This window comes from Oncorhynchus mykiss, chromosome 5 (assembly GCF_057628025.1).
Source record: "Oncorhynchus mykiss isolate SJ-2025 chromosome 5, ASM5762802v1, whole genome shotgun sequence".
Classification (NCBI taxonomy): Eukaryota; Metazoa; Chordata; class Actinopteri; order Salmoniformes; family Salmonidae; genus Oncorhynchus; species Oncorhynchus mykiss.
In genome coordinates this window covers 89,147,844-89,160,473 of record NC_143026.1, presented here as the reverse complement: position 1 = coordinate 89,160,473, position 12,630 = coordinate 89,147,844, and the positions used below count along the sequence as shown (strand labels likewise).

Below are 12,630 nucleotides of genomic sequence, written 5' to 3'. Positions count from 1 at the left end.
TGGGAGGGGTGAGAGAGGTCTGACTGTGAGAAGCCTGGGCTGGTGTCTGGGAGGGGTGAGAGAGGTCACTGTGAGAAGCCTGGGCTGGTGTCTGGGAGGGGTGAGAGAGGTCTGACTGTGAGAAGCCTGGGCTGGTGTCTGGGAGGGGTGAGAGAGGTCTGACTGAGAAGCCTGGGCTGGTGTCTGGGAGGGGTGAGAGAGGTCTGACTGTGAGAAGCCTGGGCTGGTGTCTGGGAGGGGTGAGAGAGGTCTGACTGTGAGAAGCCTGGGCTGGTGTCTGGGAGGGGTGAGAGAGGTCCCTGTGAGAAGCCTGGGCTGGTGTCTGGGAGGGGTGAGAGAGGTCACTGTGAGAAGCCTGGGCTGGTGTCTGGGAGGGGTGAGAGAGGTCTGACTGTGAGAAGCCTGGGCTGGTGTCTGGGAGGGGTGAGAGAGGTCTGACTGTGAGAAGCCTGGGCTGGTGTCTGGGAGGGGTGAGAGAGGTCTGACTGTGAGAAGCCTGGGCTGGTGTCTGGGAGGGGTGAGAGAGGAAGAATACACAGAGCCTGCTCTGGTGTCTAGGACGCAAAGTATCTCCCAACATGATATCTCAACCTCATTTCTAATATTTCTTTTGTAATGCTTTTTATTTTCAAATGAAACGACTGGTATCTCAGCTCCTGTTGGGTTGACATAAAACAATTAGATAGATGTTCACACTAACATACCAAGATAGATGGATCAGTCCTTCAGCCATGCCTCATCTGCAAATATCTCATGACATTACTATATGGATTTGATATGTCTTTGTACATTGTCGTTTTTTATTTCAATATATTTGATATGTTATTCTGTAATGATAGTCTCTGACAGTTGTAGGAGGGCTGTGCAGTGCTAGCAATGTGAAAGTGATGTCAGCCCAGACGTCCCTGCTGACCCGCAGGGCAGGGTGAAGTTATGATAACCTCTGGAGCGGTGCGCTGGCTGGGCCGGGCTACCCAGGGGCCAGGGGAGGGCCAGGAAGGAGTCACAGTGTAGGAAGTGTGCCTCCGCGTTTATAAACATGGTCGTCAGGGTCACCCTTTACATAGATACAGGACTACTGACAAAGAGAATTTGACTCTGGTTCGTTTTAAACATTAGCAACCTAAGAGTTTACTCAGTTTGAGGCTTCAGCACTTTTTGAGAGAGCACCAAGAGAGCTTTTTGAAGGAGGGAAATTCCCCTGAGAAACCAAAGAGACCTCCATTGACTTTTCAATACCCTCTTCTTGACCACACCGACATCCAGCAGCGATGTACAGTGGCAACAGCTACTCACAGGCCAAGTTTGGTCTGGAGGCCAAGGACATCCACAAGGCAAAGGGAAAGAGCTGCGGCTATTACATGAGGGTGGTCTTCTTCTTCTCCTCTCTGATCCAGTCCCTCATCATCGTGAGCCTGGTGCTGTTCCTGGTCTACGGCCAGCCAGAGAAGTCTGCTGAAGAGAGGAGGGTAGTGGAGCTGGAGCAGAGTTTGAACAGGATCAGCGAGAACAACATTAACCTGAGGAAGGATAAAGCTGACCTGGGAGCTGCGCTGGGGGCCAGGAAGGCTGAGAAGACAGCCCTGGAGGGAGAGGTGGCCATGCTAAAGAAAGCAGCGAATGCCTCCGGGGAGCAGATCAGAGCCCTCATACTGAAAGCGGTGAGGAGATGAGACTGTAACATTATGATGTAATATAAATAGATACTAGCTCATGTTTTGTTCATTTTGATTTTGTGAGCTGATGTACAGCACTAGAAGCATTTAGTGTGCAGGAATTATTTTGGCATTAGATCTGAGAAATAATTACTATACAGAGACAATTATACATTTATGAATTTCTTTTTTAACTGTTTCTGCTGCAAATTATATCAGTTTTCTCTTGTGAAATTTATTTATGTTTTATCTCAGAGGTTAGATAAAAAGGTTAGATAAAAACAAATGTTTTTACATGACTTTAATGCAAGAATATCTGCACACTAACATTTCTCCCAAAAAGTGACAGTTTATTTCAATTAGAGGAGCACAGCTAACATTTATGAAGAATAAACCTGACACTTTCTGTCCTCCACAGAGCCAGTGTGAAACAGACAAGAGGAAAATAGAGATGAGCCGTGCTACCCATGTCCGGGGACCCACCACCCCTTTCATCTTCGCCACTCCTAACAGTACGTTACTACTTCCCCTTTGTCCCTCAGGCTTAGGCAGAGCGTTCTCTTCTAATACTGGGATAGAGACCTGACACAGTGACACAGTACATTGACCCAAACATTTCAATCTAATAACAACAAGTCACAACAATTTCTGCTGTAATATCTTTTCTCCTCAGCTGAGGTAAAAACCCTCCAGTCTCTGAACTCCCAGCAGGCAGCAATGATCAAACTGATCGAAGCCAACTTCACCCAGACCAACCAGTACATCCGCATCGAGAGGGACAATGCCATCAAGGACCGTGACGCCCACAACCTTGAGACCATCTCTTTGCGTAGGGAGAACAACAACCTGAAGGAACACCTGAAACTCTACACCCAGAAGTGTAAAGAGGACTTTGCCAAGTCTCTGGAGGGGATCCAAATGGTGACCAGTAACTTCCTGGTGCGCATCGACAACCTGTTCCCCCACTCCATGACCTTTCACCTGACCTGTGAGAAGCAGACAGAGCAGATGGAGAACATCAGGGCCAGATGCTCCAACCTGTCTAAGGAGGTTGAGGACAAGTTCCAGAGATACCTGGACAACGTGGGGAACAAGGTATGTAGAAGAACCAGACCTGGGTCAAATATTTATGTAACATACTTTGAAAGTATTGGTATGTTCAATTTAGCATGGAGTTTACAGGTTAGCCAGTGTTCCCAGTCTGTTTCTGCTCTACCCAACTGCCTACAGTATCAATCAATTAATCAATACAAGTATATTTGCATATCGCTTTCTACAAACAAACATCCAGCAACCTGGCTCTGTAGAGCATCTTAATTAAGCCAACACCTAGCGACCTTTTCAAGAGGTTCGGACCTCTTAGTATAACAGTTAAGGTGTTGGCTTGACACGTCTCTGGACCCCTGGTTCAAGTCCCTGTTGGGGATACCCCAAGAATTTGATACAATATGTTATCCTCTTCATCCAGGTGGCAAACATCCAGGCCCTGTCCAGTCGCCTGGAGGTCCAGAACAGCCATCTGACCCTTGACCTCCAGCAGTGTGTCCAAAACCGCAGCGCGACGGCGGCGGAGGGCAGCAGGCTGCTGTTAGAGATCCGGGAGAACCACGACAGGCAGGTAGAGACCCTGCTGAAGGAACAGAACCGGCTGAGGGAGGAGAAGAGCCTGCAGGGAGAGAGACTGATTCTGAGGGAGGCTGAGGTCAAAACACTCAACGGGAATGTCGAGTCACTCACCACCGCTCTAACCAACTGCAACCCTAAGGTAAGAGAATAATAATTGCGCACACTACCAGAACTGTAAATCACTTTAGATAGCAAGCAGATCCAACCAAAGAAGCTTGTTATCAGTGGGGACCCTATGGTATTGAGTGAACTACATTACCAGCCCACTACAACCCTACGTTAACAGTTGAGCAATGTAACCCAAGGAAACACAGCCTTCAATAATGGTTGTCCCGGTGCATAGCTGAGGAGAAAGACTCAGTCAGCATAATAGTGGTGTCGGGAGGGGGGGACACAGGAAGAGACAGACAGCCTAGATAAATGAAGGGATGGACAGACGATAACAACCACACGTCAGGAGGAGGAAGCACAGTTTGACCGATGGTTTGTCGGTAGCTACGGGCTACGGAGGTCTCGTGCCGATTTAGAAATTCACTGTTTCAAGTGTGTGTGTCTGTGTGTATTTTCTATATATTTTTTGGCTACGTCACAAGTATTATGACGAGTCCATAAAGCTCTGGGGATCAGGAGGATCTGCTGTAAAACTCAAATCTGTTTGTGATGTTTTGTCTGTAATGCAGCTCACCGGCCAAAAGCCTCTCGGACTGATGTCAGCCTTGAAGGGGGGGCCATCCATTGCAGCACCAGTGATCAGTAAACCCCACATGGTACATACACACCCCTGACTCTCAGAGTCACTGGTGTTACACTCACTGTCAACTGCAGAAATAAGGGTTCAATAAATAACTCATTACCAAAAGATCAGTTTGAGCTGATCTCCTAAGTGATGATAAACCCAGTTTAGATATTAAAATGGAATCAAATCAGACACCACATCGTAATCATGTTACTGTTTGTTCCTTCAGGCGAGGTGAGGAGAGACGGGTGTGAGGAAGATGCCCCACTCACACAGCTCTACCTAGGCCATGACCGAGTGAGAAAATGAAGGCACTTACTGTTATGGTCCCTGGAGAATTGGGTGCGATGCCTTTCAGTGATCAATGTGTGCTCTTAGACCTTATAATGTCCATGTGTAAATACTACAGACACTATAGGTTGTATCTACTGTCCTACATCATGTACACTGAACAAAAATATAATTGCAACACGTGAAGGTGTTGTTGCCATTTTTCATGAGCTGAAATAAAAGATCTCAGAAATGTTCCATATGTACAAAAAAAACGTATTTCTCTCAAATTGTGCACAAATTTGTTTACATCCCTGTTAGTGAGCATTTCTCATTTGCCAAGATAATCCATCCACCTGACAGGTGTGGCATATCAAGAAGCTGATTAAACAACACGAGTATTACACAGGTGCACCTTGTGCTGCGGACAATAAAAGGCCACTCTAAAATGTGCAGTTTTGTCACACAACACAATCCCAAGTTTTGAAGGAGCGTGCAATTTGCATGCTGACTGCAGAAATGTCGACTGGAGCTGTTGCCAGAGAATTGAATGGTAATTTGTCTACCACAAGCCACCTCCAATGTCATTTGATAGAATTCGGCAGTACATCCAACCGGCCTCACAACCGCAGACCACGTGTAACCACGCAAGCCCAGGACATTCACATCCGGCTTCTTCAAGGGACCGTCTGAGGGGGGGTGCTGAGGAGTATTTCTGTCTGTAAAAATCCCCTTTGTGGGGAAAAACTCATTCTGATTGGCTAGGCCTGGCTCCCCAGTGAGTGGACCTGTCTCCCAAATGGGTGGGCCTATGCCCTCCCAGGCCCACCTATGGCTGTGCCCTTGCCCAGTCGTGAAATCCATAGAGTAGGGCCTAATGAATATTCCTTCTTTGAAGTGTAACTCAGTAAAATCGTAGAAATTGTTGCATGTTGCGGTTATATTTTTGTTCAGTCTAAAAACTGTATCTACAAATGTACACTGAGTGGACAAAACATTAGGAACACCTGCTCTTTCCATGACATGGACTGACCAGGTGAAAGCTATGATTCCTTATTGATGTCACTTGTTAAATCCACTTCAATCACTGTAGATGAAGGGGAGGAGACATGTTACCTTCATCTCAATATCAGGACGGTCTCCTTAATGTTTTGTAAACTCAAGTGTATACAGTACATATCGCTTTTAAATGTAATTCATTTAATTAATTTAATAGGGTTGTTTTTATCCTTGTAATTCCACTTGTATTTGATTGCTGAGTTTAGGCTGGGAATTCACTGTCTACTGGAATTCACTGTGTACTGGGAAAAGCGTGTGTGTCCTCCTTTAACTTTATACTCAGGTTAAAGAAAAATGTGTACAAATAAAGTTCATGTGATTATATGTAAATAATTGTTCCTAAGACGCAATTCAATGTTTATTAAATGTTTCTGATAGTGTGTCGGTTTTTAGATATTAACATCTTCCTTTGCTAATCTTTTTTTTCTAATTTATGATAGAAAATAAATCTACTAAAGTCATGTTGGATTTGAGAAAATAAAAAAGCTTGAATTTGCAGTTCTTTAAAAAATATTCTTCCTCTTTGAGTGATCTTTGTTATACAAGCGTACTCCTCACCAGCAGTTTAGGAACTGCAGCAGTCTCCACTACCGTTGGGTCCTTTGTGAAAGACTTATTATTATTTATTTTGTTGTTGCAAATTTCAAAGAATAGTGGAAGAATTGGAGAGAAAATAATGTCTATAGCTTCCTTATGCAATATGAAGTCTGTAAATAGCTCCACATGGGAAAAATGTTCACACAGCTAGTATAACAGAGGTGAAATCCCATGATGGCTATGTCTATACACACATCCGTAAATCCATACATAATGTGGTCTGGGGTGTCTATAATTCAATACATAATGTACCTGCATCCTGGTCTGGGGTGTCTATATATCCATACATAATGTACCTACCTCCTGGTCTGGGGTGTCTATAATTCAATACATAATGTACCTGCATCCTGGTCTGGGGTGTCTATAATTCAATACATAATCTATCTACATCCTGGTCTGGGGTGTCTATATATCCATACTTAATGTACCTGCATCCTGGTCTGGGGTGTCTATAATTCAATACATAATGTATCTACATCCTGGTCTGGGGTGTCTATATATCCATACATAATGTACCTGTTGTCCCAATCTACCAAATGCAAAACAGAAAATATGGTTTTGACTCAGCGTACGCAAATGGGTGTGTACCCCAATGACAATTCAATTCAATTTGTGATTGATTAGGAAACATCTGAGGATTTCAGAAATGTATCGGGCTAATATGTTGGATAGATGTCTGAAGAGGTTGCAGAAGATGGAAATTAAAAAAAGTGCCCCACTTATTCTGAATGCACTCAACAGTATTAATAATAGTATTAATAACAGTACAACAACATTGTATATAGTACTACAAGATCCCGGTCCCTGCCTAACCTAAGTACAGGGGGTTCCTGATGTAAACTGGATCTCTTTCCTCCAATGGAAAAGCCTATAAGACTGTTCTACTTTAGCTACTCCATGCTGCCCTACTTTAGCTACACTGTGCTGTCCTACTTTAGCTACACTGTGCTGTCCTACTTTAGCTACTTCATGCTGCCCTACTTTAGCTACACTGTGCTGTCCTACTTTAGCTACACTGTGCTGTCCTACTTTAGCTACTCCATGCTGTTCTACTTTAGCTAATCCATGTTGTCCTACTTTAGCTACACTGTGCTGTCCTACTTTAGCTACTCCGTGTTGTTCTATTTTAGCTAATCCATGTTGTTCTACTTTAGCTACACTGTGCTGTACTACTTTAGCTACACTGTGCTGTCCTACATCAGCTACACTGTGCTGTCCTACTTTAGCTACACTGTGCTGTCCTACTTTAGCTAATCCATGTTGTTCTACTTTAGCTACACTGTGCTGTACTACTTTAGCTACACTGTGCTGTCCTACTTTAGCTAATCCATGTTGTTCTACTTTAGCTACACTGTGCTGTCCTACTTTAGCTACACTGTGCTGTCCTACTTTAGCTAATCCATGTTGTTCTACTTTAGCTACACTGTGCTGTACTACTTTAGCTACACTGTGCTGTCCTACATCAGCTACACTGTGCTGTCCTACTTTAGCTACACTGTGCTGTCCTACTTTAGCTAATCCATGTTGTTCTACTTTAGCTACACTGTGCTGTACTACTTTAGCTACACTGTGCTGTCCTACTTTAGCTACACTGTGCTGTACTACTTTAGCTACACTGTGCTGTCCTACTTTAGCTAATCCATGTTGTTCTACTTTAGCTACACTGTGCTGTCCTACTTTAGCTACACTGTGCTGTCCTACTTTAGCTACACTGTGCTGTCCTACTTTAGCTACACTGTGCTGTCCTACTTTAGCTACACTGTGCTGTTCTACTTTAGCTACACTGTGCTGTACTACTTTAGCTACACTGTGCTGTCCTACTTTAGCTACACTGTGCTGTCCTACTTCAGCTACACTGTGCTGTTCTACTTTAGCTACACTGTGCTGCAGCCACTCTATACCCTACAGCCACTCTATACCCTAATAACATACAGCCACTCTATACCCTAATAACATACAGCCACTCTATACCCGAATAACATACAGCCACTCTATACCCTAATAACATACAGCCACTCTATACCCTACAGCCACTCTATATCCTAATAACATACAGCCACTCTATACCCTAATAACATACAACCACTCTATACCCTAATAACATACAACCACTCTATACCCTACAGCCACTCTATATCCTAATAACATACAGCCACTCTATTCCCTAATAACATACAACCACTCTATACCCTAATAACATACAACCACTCTATACCCTAATAACATACAACCACTCTATACCCTAATAACATACAACCACTCCATACCCTACAGCCACTCTATATCCTAATAACATACAGCCACTCTATACCCTACAGCCACTCTATACCCTAATAACATACAGCCACTCCATACCCTACAGCCACTCTATACCCTAATAACATACAGCCACTCTATACCCTAATAACATACAGCCACTCCATACCCTACAGCCACTCTATACCCTAATAACATACAACCACTCTATACCCTACAGCCACTCTATACCCTAATAACATACAGCCACTCTATACCCTAATAACATACAGCCACTCCATACCCTACAGCCACTCTATACCCTAATAACATACAACCACTCTATACCCTACAGCCACTCTATACCCTAATAACATACAGCCACTCTATACCCTACAGCCACTCTATACCCTAATAACATACAGCCACTCTATACCCTACAGCCACTCTATACCCTAATAACATACAGCCACTCTATACCCTACAGCCACTCTATACCCTAATAACATACAGCCACTCTATACCCTACAGCCACTCTATACCCTAATAACATACATCCACTCTATACCCTAATAACATAGAGCCACTCCATATCCTACAGCCACTCTATACCCTAATAACATACAGCCACTCTATACCCTACAGCCACTCTATACCCTAATAACATACATCCACTCTATACCCTAATAACATAGAGCCACTCCATATCCTACAGCCACTCTATACCCTAATAACATACAGCCACTCCATACCCTACAGCCACTCTATACCCTAATAACATACAGCCACTCTATACCCTACAGCCACTCTATACCCTAATAACATACAACCACTCTATACCCTACAGCCACTCTATACCCTAATAACATACAGCCACTCTATACCCTAATAACATACAGCCACTCTATACCCTAATAACATACAACCACTCTATACCCTACAGCCACTCTATACCCTACAGCCACTCTATACCCTAATAACATACAGCCACTCTATACCCTAATACCATACAGCCACTCTATACCCTACAGCCACTCTATACCCTAATACCATACAGCCACTCTATACCCTACAGCCACTCTATACCCTAATAATATACAGCCACTCTATACCCTAATACCATACAGCCACTCTATACCCTAATACCATACAGCCACTCTATACCCTACAGCCACTCTATACCCTAATACCATACAGCCACTCTATACCCTACAGCCACTCTATACCCTACAGCCACTCTATACCCTAATAACATACAGCCACTCTATACCCTAATAACATAGAGCCACTCTATACCCTACAGCCACTCTATACCCTAATAACATACAGCCACTCTATACCCTAATACCATACAGCCACTCTATACCCTACAGCCACTCTATACCCTAATAACATACAGCCACTCTATACCCTAATACCATACAGCCACTCTATACCCTAATACCATACAGCCACTCTATACCCTACAGCCACTCTATACCCTAATACCATACAGCCACTCTATACCCTACAGCCACTCTATACCCTACAGCCACTCTATACCCTACAGCCACTCTATACCCTACAGCCACTCTTGGAGGAGAATAATAGCTCAAGTAAAAAGTGATTGTTTATAAAATACATCTTGCTGAGACTGCATCTGTTCATCATGACAGAACTACAGGTGAAGGAGCCTCTACTGTTCTCAGGAAATCCTTTGTTTAAGGACTGTTTTTTTCCCCCCGTGCGGTCGGTCAAACACACACACGGACAGTCTGTCTTACCCTGGGTCAAACAGGGGGAGTGCGCACACAGAGCACATCTGTGAACGTGAACCCGAATGCCCCCAATTACACTCCATAGTCACCCTGTTCCTCACAACACACGAGCATGCACACAGACGCACAAACACCTCCGTCAGAGGAAACACAATTACCGCACAGGTTAAACTACACTCATCACTCAACCATGACACGTCCATTGGTGTCTGGTCTTGTAATAAAGGCTATGTTGAAAACGGCCACATAATAGAGAAACAAGAATATGAAATGATGTTCTTATTTTCTTTTGATCACTTTGTTGTAAAAGCACACGTTTATTCTGGTAAACACTAAGCCGAATTCCAGGCGTTCTTCACCTAGGTAAAATCATTTTTATGTTGGATATTCGGTTCTCTCATCAATAGCTATTGAACCAAGCATGCCATGGCAATGAAGATGGTATATTCTGAATCAGGGGTGGATGGACAAAAATCTGTGTGTTTATTTTTTAGCTATACATTTTGTTTTAGCTTTCAATCTTCAATAGTTGTTACACAAAAGCCCCTGTCCCCAGAATAAAATTAAAATGGTAATAAAAAAAGGTGTGGATTGTTGTCCATCCTCCCCCGATTCAGAAGATACCATCTTCATAGTCATAGAAGGAATTGTGTAAGACCTATTGAAGATCGAAATATGAAAACGTACTATTACATTTTGGGGGAGGGATTTTTCTTTATCCACCCGATTTAGAAGATACCATCTTCACAGTCATGGCATGCTTGGTTCAATGCTATTGATGAGAATATCCACCGAGTATCCAATGTAAAACTAATTTTTCCTTGGGTGTGTTCTTCCAGTTCTAACCGACTTATTACAAATAGATTACAATACTAAATGGTAATTTCTTTCGTATCAAACACTTATCAGGAACATTGTTTCTCAGAGGATCAGAGAATTCCAGGTACCAACAATCCAGTTTCCAAGGAAAAACAAAGCAGCCTTTTCCAGGATTTCCAAGGTTAATGATAATAACATATCAACAGGCCCATTATCAAGATGTCGGCTCATTGCCACCCATAGATGTAGACTTCCTTAATTCCAATAACTTGTATTTTGTTTTGTTACTTACTGTGTTCTCCATTGTGCTCTATTGATTCAGCAGTGTTTTACAGCTGGGTCAAACACATCCCCTAACTGCTGGAGAATTCATCAAGACCTGAGTAGATGCCAAAAAGAAAGGCATTTCAATATAGAGGTCTGCGCGCCACTAATTTATTCATCCCACTCCCGCAGCTTTTCATATCGCACCAGGAATAACTGGACCTGACCTCAACCCGTAGTCCCGCAACGTTCATTTAGGCGTCTGTGAGGACGCAACTCACTTGTCAGCCATGGTCCAGCAATTTTGAGCCCTATAGGCAATATCAAAAATCCACCGACATAATCTTAGAAATAGTTTCAATTACCAGAGATTCTCACGAATCAGCCGAGAGAGTTGGAGACGTTTGCACTTTCTCTTGAGCAAAGTTTTATAGCCTACCTTTCAGGAGTGGGACGATTTTCAGACAGAGACAAATATGGGTGATCGATAATTATTTTTAGGCAATATAGTAAACTATAGCCTAATCATATTTAGGGAGTATATTTCCTTGGAAAGATATATGCCCCATTCTTCTCCTACCCCAGCATAGGCAGTCTACTCTATTGCATTGGGACCACACATACACTGAGTGTACAAAACATTAAGGTCACCTTCCTAATATTGAGTTACAGCATGAACAATACAGACTGCGCCACAATGATCTCTGTCGGGACCCGCAGCCCTCTACTTCAACACCCGCAGTAAACAATGTGACAGAGAGACGGTGTGACAGAGAGACTGTGTGAGAGAGAGACGGTGTGTGCGTGTACGGCCGAGCACTGCCTATGTGACAGAGACCTGGGTGAGTAGGAATAAACTGGGGAAGAGGGGTGAGGAGTTCAGCGAGGAAACATAAATATTTAATCAAGGCCAGATGGAGAGAGGGAACAAAGGGCGCAGAGATGATCGCCTACCAAACTGTCTCTTTCCCACAGAACAGAGATGATCACCTACCAAACTGTCTCTTTCCCACAGAACAGAGATGATCACCTACCAAACTGTCTCTTTCCCACAGAACAGAGATGATCACCTACCAAACTGTCTCTTTCCCATAGAACAGAAATGATCGCCTACCAAACTGTCTCTTTCCCATAGAACAGAGATGATCGCCTACCAAACTGTCTCTTTCCCATAGAACAGAGATGATCACCTACCAAACTGTCTCTTTCCCACAGAACAGAGATGATCACCTACCAAACTGTCTCTTTCCCACAGAAACGAGATGATCACCTACCAAACTGTCTCTTTCCCACAGAACAGAGATGATCACCTACCAAACTGTCTCTTTCCCATAGAACAGAGATGATCGCCTACCAAACTGTCTCTTTCCCATAGAACAGAGATGATCGCCTACCAAACTGTCTCTTTCCCATAGAACAGAGATGGTCGCCTACCAAACTGTCTCTTTCCCATAGAACAGAGATGATTGCCTACCAAACTGTCTCTTTCCCATAGAACAGAGATGATCGCCTACCACACTGTCTCTTTCCCATAGAACAGAGATGATCGCCTACCAAACTGTCTCTTTCCCATAGAACAGAGATGATCACCTACCAAACTGTCTCTTTCCCA

At 43.6% G+C, this 12,630-nt stretch overlaps 1 protein-coding gene across 1 annotated transcript; it reads left to right on the top strand.

The window, feature by feature from the left end:
- The first annotated feature begins 201 nt into the window (after positions 1–201).
- plvapb (plasmalemma vesicle associated protein b) lies at positions 202–5,857 on the top strand. Its single transcript, XM_021604712.3, has 6 exons — positions 202–1,661; positions 2,074–2,167; positions 2,329–2,750; positions 3,124–3,420; positions 3,962–4,048; positions 4,247–5,857. Exons 1-6 carry the CDS (start codon positions 1,272–1,274, stop codon positions 4,253–4,255), a joined length of 1,299 nt encoding a protein of 432 aa, XP_021460387.3. The 5' UTR covers positions 202–1,271; the 3' UTR covers positions 4,256–5,857.
- Positions 5,858–12,630: the final 6,773 nt, after the last annotated feature.

Excerpts from the sequence above, each read along its gene's own strand:
- plvapb (XM_021604712.3), top strand. The coding sequence starts at position 1,272 with ATGTACAGTGGCAACAGCTACTCACAGGCCAAGTTTGGTCTGGAGGCC. Across the intron at positions 1,662-2,073 it reads GAGCCCTCATACTGAAAGCG|AGCCAGTGTGAAACAGACAA; the intron begins GTGAGGAGATGA and ends TGTCCTCCACAG. Across the intron at positions 2,168-2,328 it reads CATCTTCGCCACTCCTAACA|CTGAGGTAAAAACCCTCCAG; the intron begins GTACGTTACTAC and ends TTTTCTCCTCAG.